The 27,292-nt window shown below is 36.3% G+C and overlaps 1 protein-coding gene across 1 annotated transcript; it reads right to left on the bottom strand.

Moving 5' to 3' along the window:
- Window positions 1–298: 298 nt before the first annotated feature.
- Window positions 299–26,186, bottom strand: LOC141388639 (transmembrane protein 26). Its single transcript, XM_073958715.1, has 8 exons — window positions 25,903–26,186; window positions 9,597–9,880; window positions 9,352–9,532; window positions 9,128–9,282; window positions 8,866–9,064; window positions 941–997; window positions 652–864; window positions 299–584 (listed from the first exon to the last, which is right to left on the bottom strand). Exons 1-8 carry the CDS (start codon window positions 26,094–26,096, stop codon window positions 392–394), a joined length of 1,476 nt encoding a protein of 491 aa, XP_073814816.1. The 5' UTR covers window positions 26,097–26,186; the 3' UTR covers window positions 299–391.
- Between the last annotated feature and the right edge of the window lie 1,106 nt (window positions 26,187–27,292).

Raw genomic sequence — 27,292 nt, 5'->3', positions numbered from 1 at the left:
TTTATTTATTTATTTTTCACAAAATCATTCTGTGTGTAAATGCTAATACAAATAATTTAATTTAGTCGATTGTTACAAAAGATTTCCTTAAAACTAAAATCGTAAATGTTCTATTTTTATGTACGTTTATGCTATAAAAATAACATTTATACCAAATTTCTTACTGATTACCAAAATTTACGCCCTCTTGGCGTTATGACAAATTTAATGTTTTCTCCATAAAATTATTACAAATTCTCTCTAAAACCGTTCAAATCAAAATTATTTTTTTCCATTAACGGTAATCCAATGAAAACATTTTTTATTCCTTTTGCCAATAGCAAAAAGAATTTTACCAAAAAACAAACTGTTAAACCAATTACTGGAATTGGTTTTTACCAAGTACAAGCGTTTACGAAGATTCCGAGGAGGATGTATCCGATGAATCACTGCTTGAGGAGGAACTTGAGTCACGTCTACGTCGTTTCGATTTCGTCTTCTTCTCATTGATAACTTCGTAACTGGGCAAAGTGGAGTGACTGGAATCAGTAGAACTGCTGGAACTACTCGACTCCTCAATGACGGCATCCACTCGCTTTGATTTCCTTAAAAATAATAAAATTTGAATTAATTTTATTCCTTTTAAAACGACTACTTCAATTTAACACATACTTCTTTTCGGACTTGTCCGATTTTTTATTGTGCTTGGATTTGCGAGCCTCCACAACATCACTGCTGCAAGGAGATTTACTGCGATCCCGCTTAGCTTTCTTAGCCTTTTTATCTTTATGTCGGGTTCCCTTTTCAGGATCACCTTTGGTGGAATAAAGATTTTGTGAACTGGCTGTCGAATATCCCGTATCTTTGCGCTTACGTTTCTTACTTCTGTAAAGTGTTAACAAAGCAGGAAATACATTATTTATGATTCTCCGATAAAATTATATATTTAATTTCAACTTACTTATCTTTTTTGGCTTTCTTTTTATATACAACCTCGTCGTCAGAATATTCCTTGGCTCTGAAATAACATGTTTTAAAAAGTGCGAAAAATCAATGTATTAATAAAATACTTATTTCAATAGTCATGCGTCAAAATCCTTCTCCACTTAAACTCAAAAAAAATTGTGATAAAATATTTTACAAGAAGATGGCGAAGATCCCAGGGAAACAATCCCCAACAGTATTGACTGTATTCCGGCATGATAACAATAAGTCGACTGAAGTATAATAAAACAGCAGTTATCCCCACAAAGTTCATACGGCTTGTCAAATGATAATAACTAATACTCCTCAATTAAAAATGGAATAACTCTCATTGACCTGTTCTGAATATGTTGCCAACTGATATGTTTGGAAATTGCTTGTGGTGCTGCTCAAGGGTTTAATTCAGCTCATCAGGCATATTTAGATGTGGTTCTAAACTAAGCCACCGCCAATCTATCAAACTTCCGAACTGGAAGGCATTACAATTCATGAAGGAAAAAAATCTTCGATTGAATATGTGTGTGTGTTAAAGAAGGATTCTATGAAGACCAGAGACACTAGGCTGACTTGATATTGAAAAGGCTTCAAAAATACTTTACAACTGCAAATTTGCAATAAGTTTAGTATATATACAAGTTGTCAAACTCAGTCTTTGTCTTGCACCACATCTAAATATGCCTGATGAGCTGAATTAAACCACCAGCGAAACGATCGTAGCATTGGTTGGATGTGTGTGGACTTCGCTAGATATCACTTTTTCAATACAAAACTCCTTAGGTCATGATAGCTCAATTAATGCAATTAAATAAAAACTCACAAATAAATAACATTCGTACTAATAAGACAACAATTAAATAAAAGTTATATATGATATAAAACCATATCATATATGTAATGATATGATGATAAAATTGGCGAGAAACACAAGCTTATGTCATTTTGGTTATGTTGTGTGGCTTTAAAGCTTGTTTTTAGTTATATGTAGACATCGGATTTTGCATATTTGCATATTTTTTAATATTAAAGATACGAAGATTCTGATTGGACCAAAATTCGTTTCAAAGAAATCTAAATTCAATGACAGGGTCATATTTCGTATTTATTTTGCATATTTGCATATTTTGCATATGCACAAAATATGCAAAAAATATGCAAAATATGCAAAAAATATGCAAAATATGCAAAAAAAATATGCAAAATATGCAAAAAATATGCAAAATATGCAAAAAAAAATATGCAAAATATGCAAAAAATATGCAGAATATGCAAAAAATATGCAAAATATGCAAACAGATTTTGGCCGAAAATCGTCATAAAAGTCGTAAAATTGTCATTTAAAGTTGGAAAAACCATCAAAAAATACATAACAGTGTTCTAAACTAAGACTGTTGACCGTATAATATCGTTTTTTTCAGCAGATTATTATGTTATTGAGACCATTTACGACAGTGTGGTGTAGGGTATAAAAATATGGTATCGTAATACCATTTTTTTTTTATTATTAAACTATGTAAAAATATAAAATTTGATAAAATATCAAACGTGTTATGTAAAATTCAATATTTTCTTTTTTTGGCTGGTTTTAACTCAAAGGACCAAATCGATCTCGGATTTTTTAGCCAGGGAGCCGCCTAAACCTTTTAGTATTATTAGATTTTAAGATTGCCAAAGTTTGAGCACAATTCGAATATGTTAACACGTGGTACTGGGGCCTCGAAGTTATGAAAATCTATTTTTTGCTATTTGGCGACTTCGAGGGCCTATATATGTGGAACGGTTAAAGGTACTTGCCCGTATTACGCATTTAATTAAAAGCTATTCTGTTCTTAACATTTCTTGCTGAACAACAATGTACGTAAGTGTTACTGAATTCGAATTAATAAACCCAATGTCCCGAAAAAGGCCTAAGGGCAAAAATGGAGTCTATTTAAAAAAAAACAACTTTTTTCTTCTAATATTATCGAATTTTAGCGAATGAAAACGAATATATTTTACTTTATTTGAAAGTGTTGCCTATTAGGGCGAAGATCTATTTTAATATTAATTTTAATTCATTTCTCGTTGGAGTCGAGCTTAATGACCGATGATGTTTGCAAGTGAAAAAGGAAAGCCGAAGATTCGAACCACCATTATGTGAGATGGTTCGCCTTTTGTAGAGACTCATCAGACATATCGGCCGTGGAATGGCATCGCTATCCATCAAACATTTCCTTTTTTAAATGCAATTTTGTTTTTACAAAGATGGACATTTGTACATTCATTGTATGGCTTCAATGACAAACGCTTACATTTTGTTCATACATATTTTAACTTACTTATGCCCGTAATTTCACCTATTAGTTATCTTTGCCTACGCGTTTGAATTAAATTGTGAAATGATGTGGTAATATTGGTGATTTTCATTCATTATTTCGCAAAATTATTGCCACATAGAAGTGTTTTACAACTTTTAACACATTGGCAACGATTAACCAGGTAAAATCCTTGGTGTAAGTAACACGGCCGTTTTTGACTCAGTAATTATACCTATGCGTTGAAATTATAAAATGTTGCTTACACGGGATATATCTGTGAACATGAAGGGACTGACATAATGTGGTTTTGGAGCCATCTGATGAAAATTTGGTGATAAATTCGACTCCTTGCTATCGCTCACAATTTTCAAGTTATTTACCATCCTTTACCCCTCCTGGTAATTGATGTTCTGTGGTCAAGTTTCAGAATCTTTTTCAAGAAATTCGGAGTTAAAGTTTAGTCTCTTGAACAACAATTAAGTCTCACTTGTAATTATGCCTGGTAAACCTTTTTCTAGGAATTTCGGCAGTTGATGTTTGTAAATTTGGATCGATTATTTCTGGAGAAATTTCTATCTTTGCTTTGTTAAGATTTTTGTCGGCCTCTTGTTCTTGGGAAGTGGGTTGGGCAGTAGTTTTAAAACACTCTCGCCTACTTCGATCTTGGATTTGTCAATCGCAGACTACTCTTATAGGAATCGTTTGAATATGTTTGGTTGATGTCCGGATGTGCTTCCAAACTTGCAGTCAAAAATTCCTCTTAACAATTTTCTAACAAGTTTGTACGGTGGTACAGAAGCTCTCTAATATCTGCTCGAGCTCTTGGACCCCGTGACTCCCAAGAGCTACTGTCAGTTTCAGGAACGCATACGCTTTACCCCCATGTGATACCAGAACAGCATCCCGTTTTTTCTTCTCTGTTTTGAGAATATCTGGTAATAGTTTTCCATGCCAGTGCACACAAATAGCCTCGTTCCTTGAAGCTGTTGAGTTTATTTTTCACGGTTTATTCTCCTCTGTTCACGGATAAAGCTTCAAGAGATTTTATATTTGTAGGGATCCTCTCCGATAGCTTCTACTGTAGCCATAATGATACTAGTGACGTTCCTATACACCTTACAGGGGTCCAGCACCAATGACAATTGCATAGTTACGATTTTCTTGAAGCCACGCTTGATTGTTTTCGGGACAGATGGTTCTTCAGATTCTACGATACGTTTAGCATAAAAACAAGAGCTAGACCTCATTGAAAATCTATTGAAATACGAAAACATAGACAAACAAGTATCAGAAAAAGGAAAAAGCAAAATAATAAATCACCTGTGATCTTAGTCCTGAACTTGTTGGCTTGGCATTGTTTGATCCAACGGTGCAAAACGCCGTAAAGAGCCAAAAGGCAACAAAAATCTTAACAGAGCAAAGATTCAAATTTCTTCAGAAATATTCGATCCAAACTTCCAAAAGAGCAACTGCCGAAAATCCTAGAAAAAGATCTGGCATACTTCTTGTTGTTCAAGAGATTAAACATTAACTCCGAATTTCCAGGAGGCGCAAAGTATGGTAAACAACTTGAAAGTTGCGAACTACATAGCAGAGCGTTCTTCAAGTAGTCAGCTGTACCCAGATAGCTCCAAAACCACATGATGTCTGACTCTTGAATAAATTTAATTTAGAACAAAATGTCAAAGACATTTGTTTTCATTCCAAAAATTGATAAAAATGAAGAAAAGGTTTGTAATAGTCTCCATTTTCGCACAAAGGCGTACCTAGTCACGTTTTTCGGGACATTGCCTTTATTATCTCGAATTCTGTAATATTTACGTAGTTTGTTGTTCAGCAAGAAATGTTAAGAACAGAATGGTCTTTAATTTAGTGCTTAATATGGACAAAAACCATTTAACCATTCCAGAGAAATGGGTCGCCGAAATCGCTAAATAGCCAAAAAAAATCGAGATTTTCATAACGTCAGGGCCCCAGTGGCACATGTTAACATATTCCAATTGTGCTCAAACTTTGACAGTCTTAAAATCTGACCCAACTAAAAACTTTATGTGGTTTCGGCCTTAAAAAATTTGTTCCCTTTGAACAATAACCAGCCCAACGCTACAAATTATTACAAAGAAAGTATTGAATTTTACATAGAGCGTTTGATATTCTATAAAATTTTATATTTTTGCATAGTTTAATAATAAAAAAATTGTATTACAATACCATACTTTTATACCCTACACCACACTGTTGTAAATGGTCTCAATAACATAATAATCTGCTGAAAAAAACGATGTTATACGGTCAACAGTCTTAGTTTAGAACACTGTTATGTATTTTTTGATGGGTTTTTCAACTTTAATTGTCAATTTTTCGACTTTTATGACGATTTTCAGCCAAAAACTGTTTGCATATTTTGCATATTTTTTGCATATTCTGCATATTTTTTGCATATTTTGCATATTTTTTGCATATTTTGCATATTTTGCATATTTTTTGGCATATTTTTTGCATATTTTTTGCATATATTTTGCATATTTTTTGCATATTTTTTGCATGTTTTTGATATGACCCCAAATATCGAAAAATTGACCCTTAAAACGCCTAGATCCAAAATTTGAGTCCAATCGGATGAGAAATAAAAAACATGCAAAAATCCGATGTCTAGTTATATGTATATGTGCTTATAGTGACTCCAAAAAATTCCAAAAATCTCATATGTAAATTTTAAAAGCTTTTTGTGAGTGAGCTTTTTTTATCGAATCACCTTATAATTAAGATTTTATCTAATCTTAGATAAAAGCTCATGAAAATATCGATACCTCCAAATAATAGTATACTAAGTCTGAAAAGTGAGTTTTGCAGGAAAAGCTCTCAAAGTTTACAGTTTTCTTTGACCTTCACTACTATTCTGAGTAAACATTTGTTTATAACTTCTGTTCGGATTGACCGATCATTACCAAAATTTGACAGAATTGAAGTTAAAGGACGTAAAATGTAAAAATGTAAAGAACTTGAAAACATGCTAAGTCGACTTAGCATACTATTGTTTGGAGGCGTCGATATGATACAGGGATACGAGGTTGTAAAAAAGTCATAACCCTAACGACCATTTGTTGGGTTGTTTACAGTGGCTTGATTGAGACACTTTCAAAACATGGTTTTTGAACGATTTTACAGCATATACTGGCGACGAAGACCGCTGACCACTCCTCTTTTTCTTGATGTGCTGGAATCATGTGAAGTCATTTGATCCCCAGTCAGGGCTGTACGGCGCATGACCCATCAATTCCACGTTTTGTCCGGTCAAGCAGGCGCTGGTTTGAATCGATGTGTGAGAGCTCGCATTGTCATGATACCGATGTCACCGATAAAACAGTTGATTTAATGTGCAGAGAATTCGCAAAGATGGCTCAGCGAGGCTCATATTGTGGTGATGTCCTAGAAAGTCTTTTGAACTGTCCGAACATCAGAAAGGTTAGACAGTAATCTGACGCGGTGATTTTGTTGTTGTAACACTATTTGATATGTCTGTATGTAGCCACAAATCTACTAGATTTAGTTGAGTAAGTTTGGCAGTTGAAAAGGCGCAGTGTTCTGCACGGTTTCACCGAACCTTGCCCTATAGGAATTCATACGAGCGTAGTTGAGCCAAAACTACTCAGGTTTGTTCTGGTTTGTCATGGCAGGTGATTTTCCTCAGGTGCGGTAGATGTTCTCCCAGAACGCATTCACCCGATAGTTATTTATGACATCTCCGACTGGGCATGTTGATCTAGGGTTCTTTTTTTAACGTTCGATCTCTCTTTCTAGATCATGAAGATCCCTCCTGACATGCCTGGTGATTAGGATGGTTCTCACTGTAACGACAAGGTGGTTAACGCGGTTCATTTCGTTCGAGCATGCCACATCTATCTGCGGCAAGCTGAGATGTAGGAACAAGGTCCTCAAATCCCTAGCCAGCAGCACTTGGAGTGCAGATAACCAAGTGCTGCCGGCTAAGGATTTGAGGATCTTGTTCCTACATCTCAGCTTGCCGCAGATAGCTGTGGCATGCTCAAACGAAATGAACATGCATGTGACCCCTAGAGTTTTTGGGTAGCTTGTGTTCGGAATTCAGCTACCATCGACCATGACATTAAACTCAGTTCTCCCCTCTGTCGTCCATGTGGTGAACAGAGTGGCCGTAGATTTAGTGTCGTATATTTGCATATTCCTCGAGTGGAAAAAGGTGGGTATTTGCTACGGGCGACAAAAGCGAAATCGGTCTGTAAGATTCACCTTTGCTGGCACACTGCTTCCCCCATAGATTTGTGTTGAATAGACTGCTGCAATAGGAAAGCTATCTCCCACCTTACTTCTGGTTCGATCCTTCCTCAGTACGTTGTAACCATCAAAACGCAAAAAGGATACATTTTCGGGGATTGGAACAGCAACGGCTGGCATTAAGTGCTTATGGAGAGCTTATGGGGGGCTGCGGGGGAGTCGCTATTCTGAATGCGACTCACTGGGGGCTATGTTTACACAACATGCAGCAACATAGTCCCTCGCATGGACAAGTCCAGAATAACCCCTGAGATGCGCCCACTCCCGACATCTATTGCATCTCACCAAAGTTTGGGTTTGGGTGAAGATGCGGATGAGGAAAACCGAGCACATATAAATTGGTCGTGCGTCCCGGCACGAACCAAAAAATCCGGAGCAGGTATTCCGGGAAAAACGATACAAATGCAAACATGTGTACACTGAGGTGGCAACCGCTGGCCGGAACAGGGTATTGAGTGGTTCCGGATCAATGCGGTATCGAAGAACCCGCCGCCGTGGTATTTATGCTAATCAGTCATTTGAGTTGGCGTTGGCAGGGTAATTAAGAGCTTTTGGGACATAATCTCAGGAATATGGAATCGCCCCGAAAGAAATTTTACTGTCTTAAATGGGGCCGCAATCACAACATGCTGCAAAAAATTCATGACGAGAAGTTATCCTAAACTGCACTTGTGTCAAATATATTGGAATTGTGTGGAAGAGTTACCCGAAGGAGTGGAACGAAAAAGTCCATATTCGAAGCTGTTTGGACATAATTATACTAGAAACAAATTTGGAAAAACTTGGAATTGTGTTGAGATAACCGAAGGACGGACCGCTATGTCCCATCTTCGAATTTGATCCAAGTTCGTAGAAAATATTACGAGAACAAAATTGTGGACCAAATCGAGATTTATGGTGCGTTCCAACCAGCCAGACAGACGGACATGGCCAAATCGACTCCAATTTTGCCGAAATGGATTTCGTCCAAACATACTAAAACCACTACTTCGATGAGGCACATTTTCACCGTATTAACGTGTATACCCTCATAAGCCTGAAGAGTGTGTCTATAAAAACGTCTTAGTTGACGGAGAACATTGGCCACAACGACACAGTATAACTTACTGAAGGACATCAGTCTTTTAAGTTGTCAAAAGCCACCCTCATCATTAGAAAAACCTCAAGTGGTTACAGAATACAAAGGCCCTTTGGAACGGAGATAAAACGACTAAACTCTGTCATTACTAAATTAATTTATAAATATCTAATTCCATAAAATATATCCATATAAAATAAAACAACAACTACGAACCTTTTGATTTTTCGTTTCATTTCACTGCCACGCTCCGAAGAAATCATATAAATGCCATTGGGGTCATCATCATTGCGCCGCTTTGATTTGTATTGGCGTTGACGGGCAGCCGCTTTCATTTCACGGCGGTTCTTCCAAAATTCTGCATTAACAACATACAAACGATATAATTGCAGAACAATAACCAGGGAGTTTTTGCCTAGAAACAAAAATCCAATCAAGATCCATATGGAAATTATCCTCCAATTAAATGAATACTTACATGTGAAGAAAACATTCATATAGCTAATAATGTCATATTGGAAAATAATGAGCAAACGGAAGGTCAAAAATGGAGCATCCTGCAGTATAACGTTCAACACAATGCCCCACACATCGATGCCACAACAACAATTATTGCAACAATCTGTGGGAGGTCTAAAAAACAAAAATAGTAGTTACTATTAATTGAATAATAGCCAGAAAAAAATCATTCCGGATACTTACTCATCCTTCTTATTAGAACCCCCTCCACGAGGTCTACGTGCCCTGGTGGCTGATAGTACTATTGTAAACTGCAATAAACTCCATGACCATATCCCCAAAGTCAAGTAAACCAGTAGAGGTATTTTTGCTATGGAATCATCTTTGTAGGAATCAAAAAATTCTATGATATCGGCAGCAGTACCTGTGGTTCAGATTTTATTTTATTTTAATTTTGCATTATATCGCCATATGTTTATACCACTTACCTATATAAACCAATAACAATTGACTTAATTGATCCCTAGTTAGGTCACCTTTGGGCAACATCCATCGGCCCACAATTAAAATTAACATTAAAAATTGTTCTATCAGCGTTATCCAGGTGTCTTCGTTTACTTTCGGCACACCTAATGCTTCGGTTATAATTACATTTGTAGTTGAGTTACCCTCAATACTTTTGCCCGACAAACGTCGTTCAACTTTGTGGAACTCCAATAACCAAATTGCTGGAACAATACTTCCCAAATACAGGAAGACTGAAGGACAAAACCTAAGAAATAAACATTGAAAAATAGTTTAAATAGATATATAAATATAGAGCAACCAAATAAATATCACGCAAGTGCTGAGGAGAGCTAATACTGCTACACGGGTTGGGACAAACAGCTTAATCCGCCAACTTACAACTCGGTGTCAATGTGTTGGAAGTTATTTTTGAGAGCTGCCCATTCAGATGCGGTGGCTGATACATAAACGGGGATTTCGGGTCAGCAGTTCCGCAGCTGTTCTACTGAGCCTTCGGGTCAATAGTTCCACTGGACCTTCAGGTTTGGTTTTTAAAAATCACTAACGTGGGTAGAAACTAGACCGTAGCCTTAGACTACCACCCGAACGCCGACTACTAGAACATCCACAGCCGAACATCGAACCCGATTTAGCCCCCAGAAAAAGGGAGAATATTAGTCTTATCATTCTGTAAGGTTTAGTGGGTCATCCGGCCCCCGCACAGTGGGAAAAATACAGATTTAGTGTGCAGAAAATTAAAGTCAATGTTTTATTCTATGTTTATCGATAATTTGGATAATAATAGCTTTATATTGACAATTTTACTTCATTTATTGATACGTTGTGTACATTTTTATTTTTTATATATATTTTTTGGAAAGCTTTCATACAACGGTACCTCCCGATTTTCTGTATTTTGATATGTTCTGCCACATTACCCATCTGAAATGGCTTAAATTTGATATTTAGCCTCAGTTGGGTGTACAAAATATTCCGACAGAGAATTTTCGGTACAGGTCCATGTTTTGACATAACCCCCATAGAACGGTACTATTTTAGTAGTTTTAAAGTTTTTAGCCACATTATTCAACAGAAGTAGCTGAAATTTGGCATTAGGTCTTCTTTTGGGTTCTAAAATATTCCGACAGATAATTGTCGGTACAGGTCCACGTTTTAACATAGCCCCCATAGCACGGTACCGCCCGATATTTGGTATTTTTACAATTCCCGCCACATCATCCAACTGAAATGGATGAAATCGGATTTGAATATACATACTTTATGGTGGAGGGTATGTTAAGAGTTCAAAATCATCCCATCCTACTCTTTTTTAATAATAAAAACTTGCATTTAGAAGTTTGTTTGGAGACGCTTTACTACCATCATTTACGTACTTCCCCCTTGTCCCAGGAACCTGGGACGGACATTTTTAATTTTTATCTGCTATGCTGTGACCAATTCCAAGTGATATCTGATATGTTAGATCAAAAATTTTCCTGGAATTATAATTTTATTTGGACCAAATTTAACGAACATCCTGCGATAACGTGGGCATTTTTTCTTAAAATGGCACAAAAAAATCAAAATCGAAAAAGTCGCAGGAAGTAATTTCAGAAGTTATATAACAAATAAAAAGATATATAAAAAATAAAACAACAAGTAAACAAGTATCAGTCGGCTTTGCCGACAGAGATATACCCTCAGCCTGTGTGAATTGAAACGTCCATCTATTGGCAATATTGAATCTACGTATTACGGATTTTGTGGCCCTTTTTGAAATTTGCCTACAAAAAATATATTTGGTTTGAAGCTTAAAACTGTTGTGGAGGATGTACTTGAAGGAATGGTGTCGGTCCAGGTTTGAAGTGGATCTTATTTTGGGATTGATTGCTTTTGATAGATTTTGTGCCCACCAGTTATTTCAGTTGGTCACCGTATAACTTAGAGGTTTTGGCTCACGATGTGAGGAAGCATGGACTTGCCCAAAGGTTCTTCGAAGTGATCCTAAACTGCGCTTAAACAAAAATGTGGAACTTTTGTCTGGGAGGTACTCTAAGGAGAATACTGATTTCTGAAATAAAACTACATATGGACAAAATATTAGGAGATCGAAGGAGAGTTGCTCCGTTCAGCAGGTATAGCGCGTACTATTTTAGTGGATTTTTTTTTGGTGGTGGGGGGAGTCAATGAAAGGTGCGCACCGATAGTGCCAATCTTCAAACATAAACTTAGTTCCGACAAAATATTACGAAGGCCAAATTTTGGACCGAATCGGCTGATCCGTTCGACAGTTATCGTACGCATAGTGCCATAGAGATTTTTACAGCTTTCGGCCTATTTTCTCATGAAGTATAGATTTGCCCCTGACAAAACTTGCACCGTCGTAATGGTGTCAGCGAATACAATTTGCTATAACAAAGATAAAAGCGATTCGAAGGCAGGCCTTAAACTGCATTTTCCGAAATTTTGTATGGGAGGTACCTGTAGGAGTTGACATATATAGTCCATATTCAAGCCTGACCTATGTCTCGTAGAAATGTTTCGATATGCAAAGTATGGACCAAATCCTTTACTGCCTTCAGGAGTTATCGTGGGCGCAAATTTTCCGAATAATTCGGAACTTTGTGGGAGAGGTACCTAAAGGAATGTACCGATATTGCTCACCTTCGGATTTAAACTAAGTTTAGACAAAATATTATGATGACCAAATTTTTGACCAAATAGGCAGATCCGTACGAGAGTTATCGTGCGCTCCAGCCACTACACATTGTACCAAAGGGGATTTTTACAAATTTCTGGTTATTTTCTCAGGAAGTATGGACTTGCGCCTAATAAAATGTTTACCTTCGTAATAAAGGCAGCGAATACAAGTTGCTGCAACAAAAATCAAAACGATCCGAGATCAGGTCCTAAACTGAACTTTTACGAAATTTTGTGTGGGAGGTACCCGAAGGAGTGGATCGTTATAATCTATATTGGAACCTCATCTATGTCTGGTAGAAATTTCACGATGTGCAATGTTTGGATTGAATCGGTTACTCCCTTCAAGAGTTATCATGCACACAAATTTTCCGAATACTTTCGAACTTTTGGTGGGGAAGGTACCTAAAGAGTGGACCGATATGGCCCATCTTCGAACTTAAACTAAGTTTGAACAAAATATTTCGAAAGCAAAAATCTTGGACAAAATCGGCTCCTCCGTTCGAGAGTTATCGTGCGCAGCATCCGTCAACACTCTACTTTAATACAGTACTAATGTTTCCTGTCTTCTTTCAAGTCCATTTTTTGATTTTCTGTACGCTAGATCGTATTTTTTCCCACTGTGCCCCGTCAAGCTGACTGCTGCAGCTGTACCAAAACCACACATTCTAGAGTCCTCCCCAAGCCATATGTCTACCCTAAAAGGATTGCTTGCGAGTCTACAGTAAAAATCCATCACGCTGAGACTAATCATTTTATGAAGTGATCTGGTAAACCCATAGGTACTGGTTCACCATGGACTCCAACAAAACCGAATTGGTGGATCAGAACCCCTGCATTTTTTTTGGTCGACATTTGTAGCACAGTGTTATGATATTAACATGTGGATATTTGAGTGATGTGGTGTTATTCTAGGATATATGTTAATATCATAACACGGTGCTACAAATGTCGATCAAAAAAAACATGCAGGGGTTCTGATGCACCAATTCGGTTTTGTTGGAGTCCATGGTGGGCCTATATATATATGGGTTTTCCAGATCACTTCATAAAATGATTTTATAACGTTAACTACATATAGGGAAAAATTAATTTCTTGAAATTTCAAGTTTAAACGGACTTATAGTTTTCTTTCGTTCAAACTTTAAAACGAGCCATTTTTTTTTTAAATCGGTTAAGAAATTACTATGTTACAGTGCGAAAAATCGCATGAAAACAAAAAAGTTATTTTCCTCGGGCTCTATGCTGCGTAGGGTCTGCAGTGGGTTCTTTCGTACCGGATTGAACGAAACCATAGTGTTTCGGCTAGCGGCTGCCAACCCAGCATCAAGCCTATGCTTCTACTTAGGTTTCTATGCTGCTACAACAACAAGAGTATAATTATTCATTTTTTCCAAAAAGGAAATTATGTTAGCTTTCGAAAATGGGAAATATTAATGAAATGCATTGAAAAATAAATGTGTATAGGGTTGGCGGAAATCAAACGTCTCCACTTAAAATTAAGGACTTAAGGGCGATTATGCAGATCTCTCTTGACGTGTCTGGGTGGGAGAAGCCTGCCCGTTGAATCGTGACAGTGATGCTCACGGCGATAACACCCATCGATAACATCCTGTGGTACAGATGCACCGGTAAAACCTCATGAAGAACGTTCACTGTGTCATGAGGAGGCATACTGTTGCAGTCCTCAGGACGGCATTCTGGCGGGTTTGAATATTCTTTCACTGCGTAGTGCTAACCGTTGCGGACCACGCTTGCGCCGCATAGCTTACCACAGACCGGTCTATTGCTTTGTAAGAGGTCAACAATGTTTCATGGTCAGTAGCCACATATCACATATGTCATCGACGATCCGCATCCATTACGATCTCTACGGCGTATGGAGGGTGTGAAATTTCAGAGTGGTAGAGGCTAAACAGTTCCGGAGATATCACCTCTCCTTGGAGAACTACCTGTTTCACTCTACGGGTTTTGTTTCACTCGTTGTTTCTGAATACCACAAATGGATGCACGGTGCTCTTGAACCAACTTTAAATGAAAAGAGCTTACACCTGGGAAGTTTTTGCGGATTTTGTAACTATAATGTTCATAGATGAGAAAAAAAACAAAAAAAAAACAAGTAAAAAAGTGTCAGTCGGCTTTGCCGACAGAGATATACCCTCAGCCTGTATATATTGAAACAATTTTTTTTCCAAAAAACGTATGTATTTAGGGATTTTTAAAAATTTTGGGAATTTGAACCGACAAACATTTTCATTAGGATTAGAGATGAAAAGTTTTGCGGAGGAGATACTAAAAGGTATGGATCTACATTGACCATTATGAAAGTGGATCTCCAGCCACTACATATGGTGCCATAGGGGGTTTTTACACCCTTCGGGATGTTTGCTCAAGAAGTATGGACTTGCCCCTGAAAAAGTGTTTACCATCGTAATTGAGGCAGCGATTTCAAGTTGCTTTAACAAAAATCAAAGTGATTCGATAGCAGGTCTTAAAGTGAACTTATCCGAACTTTTGTGTGGGAAGCACCGGATGGAGTGGACAAATATAGTCCATATTTGAACCTGATCTATATCTAGTAGATATATAAGGATTTGTAAAGTATGGACCAATTCGGCCACTCCCTTCAAGAGTTACGGTATGAACAAATTTTCCGAACATTTTTGAACTTTTGTGGGGGAGGTACCTGAAGGAGTGGACCGATATGGCTTATCTTCAAATTTAAACTATGTTTGGGCAAAATATTACTAAGGCCAAATTTTGGACAGAATCGGCAGATCCGTTCTAGAGTTATCTTGCGCTCCAACCACCTCACACGGTGTCATAGGGGTTTTTTGCAACTTTCAGGCTATTTTCTCAGGAAGTATGGGCTTGCCCCTAAGGAAACTTGTACCGTCGTATGGAGGGCAGCGAATACAAGTTTCTAAAACAAAAATTAGAGCGATTCGAGAGATGGCCCTAAACTGAACTTTTCCGAAATTTTGTGTGGGAGGTACCCGAAGGAGTGGGCCAATTGAGCTAATATTGAAACATTATCTAAGTCTGGTACACATTTTACGATGGGCAAAGTATGGACCAAATCAGTTACTCCCTTCAAGAGTTATCGTGCGCACACATTTTCCGAACATTTTCGAACTTTTGTGGGTAGGTACCGGGAGGAGTGGACCGATATAGCCCATCTTCGAACTTAAACTAAGTTTGGGCAAAATATTACGAAAGCCAAAATTTGAACCGAATCGGTTCATCCGTTCGAGAGTTATCGTGCGCTCCAGCCAGCCAGACAGACAGACGGACATTGCTCAATCGACTCCAAATCGTCTGAAACACATTTCGTCCAAACATACTTGGGGTCTAAAACTATTATTTCGATGAGGCACATTTTGCCCGTATGAAAGTGTATATACCCTCGTTAGCATGAATGCTGAGGGTATAAAAAATCCGGAGGGTTTTCACAATTTTCTTGGAAACCGCCAGTCCTATCGAAATGGGATTAAGGAACATACATATATATATATATATGTTACCATTTTTGAGATATAGAAGTTCAAATTGGGACAATTGGAAAAACCTAAAAAAACCCTAAAAATGTGAACTTTGATCTCGATTTATTTAAAAAGAGCTCCGAGATTTTTTTATTTTCTCATCTGTCAACATTGTAGTTTGAGAATCCGCAAGAACTTCCCAGGTGTAAGCTCCTTTCATTTGAAGTTGGTTAAAGAGCACCGTGACTAACGTCCACACATACAGCATTAACCAACGTACGACTGGAGTGTGGTATTCTCTATTTTCTCGAACAGCTTGAGGTGGTTGACGGGATCGAAGGCCTTCGATAGGTCAAGTGCCACTATGATTGTTCCGTCGCACTGCGAGTTCAGATTCAGTCCTCTACTGATATGTGTGGATATGTCGTCTTTCTCTCCCGGATTCGAGAGTGATTTAACCGTTGCCCAGAATTTTCATAATCCTATATCAAGGTTACATTGCTTCAGGTGGTCTAGCCACTTCTCCCGCTTATGTTTGTCTACCCGCAAATTGACTTCAAGAGTATATTCTCTAACTCTAGGGTCCTCATAGTTCGTACGATGAAGCTCATTATGCTCATTTGCTTGTCCCGTCGCCTCTGCTGTGAAATTTGGTCTTATTTCGACTATTCGACCAGCAGGTATGTAGCGAGCGCCTGCTGCAGTGATAATGTCCCGGAAAGTTCTCTTAGCTACCCGAGGATCTGAGGGAATGGGCTTCTCTCTGGAGCGGTGATTGGTAAATTCTCTGAAATCTTGATGAAAGGTGGTCTGAGCCAAGGGAAATGACGAATTTACAATATACGTTATTTACCAGACCTGGTGCCACAATGGCACAATAAAACAATTCATATCGTATACCCCCCTGCAGAGGGGAAAGAGGGGAGAGTTATACGCTCATGTTTTCTTAAAACAATCTTCGCAGCACCTCAAAGCTTAAACCAACGCATGATCTTGCTATTTGCACTTCCTCCATACAAGTGGAACCACTGTCCATTAGGGTGGTTTTAAAGTGTTTAGTTTTGTTAGATTTTAAGATTGCCAATGTTTGGGCACAATCGGAATATGTTAACACGTGCAACTGGGGCCTCAAATTTTCCATGGCCCTATATATAGCTAATATCAAAATCCGATGCGATTTTCACAATTTTTTGTAGGATTCGGTTTTTAGCCACAAACATGAACTGGTAAAAAAATGTTCATTGATTGGACCATAAATGTGGTTTTTAGAGAATTTTCGTAAAAATGCACCTTTGGTCCCATACAAACTACTATGGAAAACTTCGATGTCCCAGTGGCACGTGTTAACATATTCCGATTACGGGCTTTAAGGAGGTGCCGCATAAATGAATCCGACATCGATTTCCCCTTTGGGTTAAAACCAGCCTACTGCGCATCGAAGACAACCCACTGCAAACAATTTCAAAAACGATCCGAGGCATACGGTTTTGAAAATTTGTATGGTAGGTACCCGCAGGTTTCGACCATATTCAAACCCAATCTAATAATGTAAATTTAACATACGTTTTTGTATGTTTCTAAAATTCCAGTCGGTCTAGGCACGGTCTTGGGAATGTATTTTAGCTGAGGCTATAAGAAAGTATATTGAAAGAAACTAAGTAATTGCGTTTAAAAATGCTAGAATGTTTAGATTACACTGTACAACAAAATTAAACTTTTTTAAAATTACAAGAAACCCCGTGCTGATTATGAAAGATCACCGAAAAATAGAGACACGTGTAGGAGGTCCAATATTTCGCTTTGTGAACTGTTTTGTAAATATTCGGAGTAAGATTCCTCGTAATCCTTTGGCAATATTATTGAGAATGCTCTGCGGAACATTTATGTTAACCCTCTAGCGTCTCGCTAAAGGGGTCACTTTTATACCCTACACCACTATGTGGGGAGGGTATTATAATTTGGTTTTGGCCAAAAAGTTTGTAAAAGTTTGTCATAGACCCATACATATACACTCCGGTTCATCTGAGTAGAACTAACCATAATCCAAATTCTTAAAAATCCATCGAGTGCAATAACTTAGTTGACTAGCTGTAAAGAATAATTTTTTTCGCGCTACATTAAAGATTTTTGGTATAGAGATTAAGAACAAATACGAATCTGCTCGCGCGCCAGTTTTTGGTTGTTGCGGACAAAAGTTATGGCGGTTTTATTTCGGCTTTTAAGAAATAAAATATTATAGAAACGCTCGAAGTGACTTCAGCGAGTAGATTGCATATGCATAATACATGTAAAATGTTACTCAGAATTCGCGAAATGTACAAAAAATTGATAAATTATTGAATATAAGTCAACTTTTTTCAAAATAAAGGTCGACTTACAGGTGATAAAATTACGTAAAAATTTGTTGTGGATCAAAACCTTATAGCGAATGAAATGAGATTAAAATCATACAGATTGGTATTATCGTTTCGATGTTACAGCCAAAACAAGCAAATATTTGGTCAAAAAAATAATTTTTTGTTTGAAAAAATACTTTTTCACATGGGAATCAGTGTTCGGAAACAAACAGTACCTTATCATAAGGTACCGTACATGTACACAAACACTAAAAAAAATTATAAAGTTTATGTACACGTACACAAACATTACCCAACGAGATTCGAAAAGTTCGTCAAACACACATGTTTGGTACGCAACCTCCACCGTAATGTAACAACCACGTACCCAACCGAAAAGGTTGCGTACATCAGCGCGTACATTAAAAAACCACGTAGAGTACATCATAATGTACCTTTAGAAAGAAAGTGTTGGTAGGGTACACTTACATTTGTTTGGTTAATAAGGTATTAAAAATATTAACTTTAATTTTTGTGGAATATATTCAAATGAAATACAAGTAAATATAAATGAATATGTATCTTCACTTAATTAGGACGATAAATGCCATTATTTAAATGTCATAAATACATATGCAAGAAGTTAGTAATGCCTAAACAAAACGCTCTCATCATGGTTCATTTTCAATATTTTAGCAATGTCAAGAAAGCATCGAAGAACAGTTTCAAGTAAGTTGTTTTCAGTATAAACATCATTTTACAAAAAGAAATGTTACAACACCACATTAAGAATTACTTTTTGCTTTTTTGTGTTTTTCCAAATTATGAATTGGCGTTGAGGTACCCAAGGACTGGTACCTAGCTGTGAAGGCAACATCCGTTCTTTGGGTCTGCTATATTTTTAAAGTTTGTTTACAGGTAGAATTATCGGAGTTTTTGGTTTTGATAAGTTAGAAAGTCAGAATTAGGTGGAAATATTATTCCTCGCACACCAAAACCATAAAGTACCTATCCCTTCTTTTTGACATCATAAAAATTATGACTTAAAAAATTGTAAACCACAATATTGTTTTTTACCTTTCTTGTGTATTGTAATAAATTATAACCATTCAGGTACCACATGAATGATCTAGTTTTTGAGTTTGTTACAATCGTAGTCTTACTGTATAATTTACGGAAATTTTCGCGAAAACCCTTTGGAATAGTTGCAGGTAATTTAAATTTTTAAGAAAATTCATTTTTTGCAAACTGTATATGCAAAAAAACCCCGGCAATGCTGTTTAGTTAATTTTTAAACGTTAAGTGAAAATAATTATAAAAATGCCAAGACCAACAAATGTTGTTCTTCGTGATATGTTCAGTACAAACGAATCAAATCAAACAGTGTGTAATTTACAAAATTTCGTCAACAATGTTTTAAATTGGCATTCCGCAAATTTATAGCGACATTTGAAAAATGTGCATCCCGATTTGTATGCGAACTATATTGATCAAAAGCGGGAAAACGTAAAAGAAAAAAGTGTCATCAAAGTATTATTAAAAAAGTGTGAATACAAAAAATATTGAAACAGCATTGGTGGAACTTTTTACAAAAAATGGACGTCCTTTACATATGGCCGAAGATAAAGCCTTCAAAGTTCTTATAGAACCTGTTTTAAGTGTACTCGTGATAACGGTAAATGAACATAACGTAATGGAAGAATTATCGCTTTCTCAAAAAATATTAAAACGGAAATCTCAAACGATCTTAAAGGGATATTATTTTCCCTTAAGATGGATGTCGCGACAAGAGTGGACTTAAGTATGCTAGGTATTAATGTTCAATACATTAAACATGGTAAAATCGTTGTTAAAAAGTTGGTTATAAAGGAGAAAACGGTTATGTATATTGGATGTTCAAAAGGAATATGATGTTAATATACGTAATATTTTAACGATTACAACCGACAACGGATCAAATATGCTCAAAACTGTACGAATCCTGAACTCTGAAATGCAATTGTCGATAAATAATGATGCCGTGGATTTCGAAGAAGATGAAGATTATATCGATTGCCGAATAGCTATTGACACAATTGAATCAGATGATTTTAACATCTCATCGAACACAATTACTAGCATTCGTTGTGGTGCTCACACTCTCCAACTGTGTGTAAACGATGTTCTGAAACAGTCGGCAATAAAAGACAATGTCGATAAGATACGATTCGTGGTAAAAAAAACAAACTTAGAAGTAAAATGATTTTAAATTTTCTAAGAAGTGAACTCTACATACAAAAAACCCATCATTGATTGTGCAACACGTTGAAATTTTTTCAACATATAAAATGATTGAAAGAATCCTGGAAATGAAGGAAATTATAAATACACTAAGAAAGGATTATCCTGGTTTATTTCTTGAATCTGAAAAATGGTCTTTCGCAACTGAATTCTTGGGACTATTTAAACCTATTTACAATGCTACCGTTAAGTTACAAAGCGAACAGTTGTGCTATAGTGAACTATACATTATTGTTATGGATATAACATTTCAAATTGACGCTTTACCGGATAGCAATATGAAAACCCTTCTCAAGGAGTCCTTGAAGTTAAGAAAGGATAAACTTTTAGAAAATGAACTGTTTAACGCAGCTGTGTTCTTGGATCCACGAATCAAAGTATGCTTAACTTGCGAACAAAACCAAAGGGCGAAGAACTACATACTATCGTTATACATATATACGCATGAACTCAACAGTACACAATACAAGCCACTCAATATTAGAGGAAACTCCATCACCGAGCAGACCACATGCAGCCAAATCTTTTTCCGATTATCTGCAAATTATAGATCCTACCACAGAAATTCCGAGTTCATCTAATTTACACAATTTAGAAGCTGTTTTTGCCACTTATGAGCGGCAATCAAGATTACCACTAAATGAAAATATAATAACATTCTGGTACTCTCAGAAAACCATCATCAGTGAGATTGCTAATATTGTACAGGCAATACCGTCAACCCAAGTAAGCGTGGAACGCTTATTTTCTGCTATGAAATACATATTATCTGATCAGCGCAACCGCATGTCATCAACAAATCTTGAACATATATTAATAGTAAAAGGCAATGGGGATTTCAATTATGAAAGTTGAGCTTTCTTCTGTTAAATTCTATTTTCTTTAGTATTATATATAATCTGTTACATATTTTATCACATGTTAATCTTTTATATATTCGTTAATTTTTTATAAAATAAATAAATGTTTTCATATTTACTGGTTAAATATAAATATATATACTTTTGTATTTTATTTATATGATATTCACTCTTATTTTTATGGTTGTATTTTTCCTCATGCCATTCATATTTAGTATTTCTTTATAAATATCACTCAGGTGTACGCAACCTCTTCATAAACATCACTCAGGTGTACGCAACCTCTAATTGTTTTTTAGAGTACATAATGATGTACGCTACGTGGTTTTTTAATGTACACGCAACATTTATAACGTACGTACCCAACCATTTCGGTTGGGTACGTGGTTGTTACTTTACAATGGTGGTTGCGTACCAAACATGTACGCTACGATTATCGTTGGGCACATGTACACAAACGCTAAAATTTTTTTTAATGTTTGTGTACATGTACGTTACCTTATCGTAGTGTAACTTTTCATGCTAGGTACGCTACAAAACGTTATTGTACGGTACCTTAATGTAAGTTTTCGAACGCTGATGGGAATACTTCCTTCATTTTGCTTAAATCTCCCAAAATTCATATTAAAGCTTTCCCATTGAGGAAGATAATTGGGTTGCTGAGGATATATATCAAGGCTTCTGATATATATCTCAAGATTTTATGTAATCTTAAGTAAAAACTCATCAAAATATTATACAGGGATACGGGGTTGTAAAAAAGTCATAACCCTAATATACATATGGCGAAAAACAAAAATCCTTTGCAATTCCATTTGAAAAAAATTAAAAAATTTTTTTGCGAGCACATTTACAATTTTTGGCATAGAGGTTAAGAAAAAAATGCTGGTTTCAAATCTGTTAGCGTTCACAAAATTGGACGATGCGCGCAAAAGTTATGGCGGTTTTTATTCTCATATAAAGAAAAAATATTTAAAAATATCTTATTTGTTGTTATGAGAAAATTTATGCATAAATCGTTAACAGCATTCCATATCTATTCGTAGATGTTTATATAGTTTTTAAATCTATTATTATTTTCGCGGAAAATCAACAAATAGTACAAAAAATTTTAAGAAAATCCAAATTATCCTGTCCCAGATTCCGTACAAACATTTAAAAATAAATTAAAAAATATATGCCGAATCTAGACAATGCGTAGAAAAATATGATACCAAATTTATAGAGATTGGGTACATAAATTGCATATTATAGCAACAACAAAAGAGAAAAACTTATTGTTGAAAAATATTGTTGCAAATATATTTTTTGGTTTGATTCGAAAAATTAAAAAAAATATTTAGGAGTTCTCCAACTATTTCGCTGAAATCCCATACAATAATTAATGTGTACTACTAAAACTTCATCAAGAAATATGGTTTATCATCGTGAAAGCTTATTTGCTTACTGTGATAACTTGTAAGGATAGGAAATTAAGAGTAATATTGAAATTACAATCATTCAAAAAATGTGTAAATTAAAAAGCCTATTATTCGCGAATAAGTTAAAATCAGTTGATGCGCATCCGTTTTTGGATACAGCGAATCAATCTCTTTCAATATTTATGCATATTTCGATGTTTCACTCTGCGGTCAAAGTGTGCCGCCGGTTGCATCACACAATGCAAAAAACATTAAAGTGGGTAAAAATCGCGCAATTTGCATACGATTTTGATGCGCATCCGGTTTCAGTAGCACCCATCAAAAATATGTTTATCTACACCTATTTCAATCAGATTCTTCAAGAACCGCGGATGTGCCTCCACTTTCTATTTTTGGTAAAAATCCTATATTAATCGCGAATCTCTGTAATTTATAACACGCGTTTTCGCAAATATTGTAATCGCGTATAAAGGATTCCATTTACGTAAAAAAATTTAAAAAAATCGCGGTTTGGTACGCGGATTTGTCAAAATAAATTTTTGCTGATTTTCCTATTTTCAGGGTATCTATAACCGAGGTTTTAGTGGATGGATTCGATCGCGGATGGGCTCATTAGATCCGTCGCGTAAAAAAACTAAATTCACGCGGGGTACAAAGGAAATTGAATGACACTTGTAAATTTTAAACGCTAAAAATAGGTTTTTTTTAAAAAAAATCACACACAAATATTGGACTTTAGACTCCAATTACTAGGATGCTGTAAGGAGCACACTCATGAGATAAGCCATAAACGACGTAAAATCACGAGTTTTATAATCCTATTATGAGTTTGGAATATTATCTTGTTGCGCGTCCGGATTATTAAAAAAATTCAAAAAACCCCGAAATTCCGGCTTCAAAATGTCAGCATCAATTTTAGGTGGATGTAGTGGATATATCGAAAAATGATACACTAGTATCATATTGCCCATGAAGTATTCTTTGAGTCTTTCTTTGGGCATATGTCTATAAAATGTAAGGTTAAGCCAGAAATCGGAATGGAGCATAAAAAAACTTGTTGGCTTCAACCCATTTTTACCTATTTTTCTACATTGATGCCAACACAGCTTCCACGTAAATTAGTTTTAATGGTCGATATTATGGGATCCCTCCTAAAACACTTCATTATACCCTCAGCCTTTAGGCTATGAAGGGTATATACACTTTCATACGGGCAAAATGTGCCTCATCGAAATAATGGTTTTAGACCCCAAGTATGTTTGGACGAAATGTGTTTCAGACAATTTGGAGTCGATTGAGCAATGTCCGTCCGTCTGTCTGTCTGTCTGTCTGGCTGGCTGGAGCGCACGATAACTCTCGAAGGGATGAACCGATTCGGTTCAAATTTTGGCTTTCGTAATATTTTGTCCAAACTTAGTTTAAGTTCGAAGATGAGCTATATCGGTCCACTCCTTCCGGTACCTCCCCCACAAAAGTTCGAAAATGTTCGGAAAATTTGTACGAACGATAACTCTTGAAGGGTGTAACCGATTTGGTCCATACTTTGCCCATCGTGGAGCGTGTACCAGACTTAGATCAGGTTTTAATATGGACTCAATCGGTCCACTCCGTCGGGTACCTCCCACACAAATTTTTGGAAAAGTTCAGTTTAGGAACATCTCTCGAATCGCTTTGATTTTTGCATTAGCAACTTGTATTCACTGCCCTCCATACGACGGTATAAGTTTCATCAGGGGCAAGTCCATACTTCCTGAGAAAATAGCCTGAAAGTTGCAAAAAACCCCTATGACACCGTGTGAGGAGGTTGGAGGGCAAAAAACTCTCGAACAGGTCTGCCGATTCGGTCCAAAGTTTGGCCTTAGTAATATTTTGTCCAAACATAGTTTAAGTTCGAAGATAAGCCATATCGGTCCACTCCTTCAGGTACCTCCCTCACAAAAGTTCAAAAATGTTCGGAAACTCTTGAAGAGAGTGGCCGAATTGGTCCATACTTTACACATCCTAATATATCTACCAGATATAGATCAGGTTCAAATATGGACTATATTTGTCCACTCCATCCGGTACCTCCCACTCAAAATTTCGGATACATGTTCACTTTAAGACCTGCTTTCGAATCACTTTGATTTTTGTTGAAGCAACTTGCATTGCTACCTCAATTGCGATGGTAAAAGTTGTTTCAGGGGCAAGTTCATACTTCTTGAGCAAACATCCCTGAAGTTCTAAAAAAACCCCTATGGTACCATATGTAGTGGCTGGAGATCCATTCTTTTTAGTATCTCCTCCGCAAAACTTTTGATATTAAATCCTAATCAACATTTTTGTCAGTTCAAACGCCCAAAATTCTTAAAACTCCCTAAATACATGCGTTTTTTGGAAAAAAAATTGTTTCAATATACACAGGCTGAGGGTATATCTCTGTCGGCAAAGCCGACTGATACTTTTTTACTTGTTTTAAATAATGTTTATCATACTATATAGAATATGCTAACATTCCGCGAATTCTGAATGGGTGAAACTCGGATTCATCGATTGTAAAACATTTTTGTTTTTCGCCATATACATATTTTTGAACTTTAATTAGGATATACTAAAACTTTTCTTTTAAATTTTGCAGAAAATTGCCCCAGTTTACATCTTTTATAATACTACAAGCAAGAACAAATTGATGTGATCCATGAATGAGCAACATAAATTCGATTTTATTATCCACCTGGCTGTCTGGATGGATATCCCATCAACACCACTTTATTTACAAACAATGAAATCACACTAATACACCAACACATCATGGCAATACAAACAAATAAACACGGACAATGAACACTAATCGCCAAAACACTAAAAATGTTGTGGGAAAATGCGATTTATGTGAACGCATATCCATCCTTCCACCCGTAGGAACTATGGTTCTGATATTCCATTAAACCAAGTCAACAGCAACAACAACAGCAAGTAAAAACAAAGGTGTGTTCCTATATCCACTAAATAGAGTGGGAGAGACAATGAACATTTTGTGAGATTTAAGGTTTAATTGAAAATCAAAGAAGAAAATCCATGAATGAAATGTGACAGACAGAACAGAAGAACATGACGTCAACCAATTGTTTACTTTTGAAAAAAAAAAATCATAGAGTTTTGTGAAAATTTTGAAAAAATACATCACTTAATTTAGTAATGAAACAAAGGGTTTGAAAATAATTATTACCATCTCCACTCTTGTGTCTTCTTTATGAATATGGTAAATATGCCTTCGAAAAGTAACAGCAGCAAAGGACAACTAAGACTCCAGTACATCATGTCATCTTTATTTTTGACCACCTGCCAAATGGCTATGATACTGTGGGCACTGAAAATGATACGCGTTAGCGTTGCCTTAATTGTCGATATAATTTTGGCCATGTCGAATTTTTATTTTTCTGATTTTCTTAAGATTTGCTTCTTAAAATGCACTTGAAATTAATTCATTTTTTATTTCATCAATTTTTTTCAGATTTCTTAAGTCATCACTACCACCAACATCATTATCGCCATATTTAGAAACCGTTTAAACGAACTTTACCGTTAGAATCACAAACCGCAACTGAATGCAAAGACTAATCGTTCAATTAATTTTCACTAAAAGGATCTCTCCTGGAAAGTTCATCGTTTAAAAAAATGTACGTTACAGTGTTGTAAAAAAGTGTGTTTGTTGAAAACCGGTTATTTGAAACCGTTGGTAGACTTGATGTGAACTTTTTATTATGTCATGGCTAACGTAGGGTATAATGTGAGTATGCCAAAACTTATAATTTACGTCAACATGGCGAAGTCCTGGCTACTCCGAAATCATTTCAATTGAATAAATCTCTAATAGGTTAGGTAAGCTTGATAAGAGAGGTAATACAAAACAAGTATAAAGGCCGGGCCGAACTTTTTACACCCTCCACAATAAAATGCTAACAATTTAGTTGCAAAAATGTTTCGACCAAGGATACCTAAATTTTCTAATCTAATCTAAAAAATGTGTTCATGTGGTACCTTAATATGGGGGCTATATCGAAGTGTGGACCTTTCTTGACAATTTTTGGTGGAAACATTTTGGTGGTAGTTCCGACAAAAAATGTAGACAAGACCCTCAAAATACTGAAAATCGGGAGACCGCCTATATGGGGGCTATACCAAAACATGGACCTATGTTGAATAAGTTTAGTGACCACTGAGAACCTCAAATCAAATTACTGCTGGTTCGTTTAAAAATTATGCTAAAATTCTCAAAACTCCGAAAATCGGGAGACGCCGTTATATGGGGGCTATATCAAAACAGTAGGTCCCTGTATTGATATAGCCCCCATGTTGACGATTTTGCAGGTTGAGAAGTTTCGCGATCACATAGAACCTTAAATGTCAAATTACAGCTAGTTTGGTTAAAAATTGTAGCTAAAATCCTCACTGAGTACCTGAAATGTCAAATTACAGCTGGTTCGGTTAAATATTGTAGCCAAAATCCTCAAAATAAGGATGCCTGATCCTGCCTTCAGGATCAGACTTACATTGCTACAAGAAGATCATCTGGGGCCGATCATCCTCCCAGGTCTGAGTGGCTTATGTGGTTTCTC

Source organism: Musca autumnalis, unplaced genomic scaffold, assembly GCF_047663935.1.
Source record: "Musca autumnalis isolate F117 unplaced genomic scaffold, ASM4766393v1 scaffold_1, whole genome shotgun sequence".
NCBI classification, from domain to species: domain Eukaryota; kingdom Metazoa; phylum Arthropoda; class Insecta; order Diptera; family Muscidae; genus Musca; species Musca autumnalis.
Note: the sequence above shows the minus strand (reverse complement) of the source record. Positions and strands in the feature narration are given on the sequence as shown.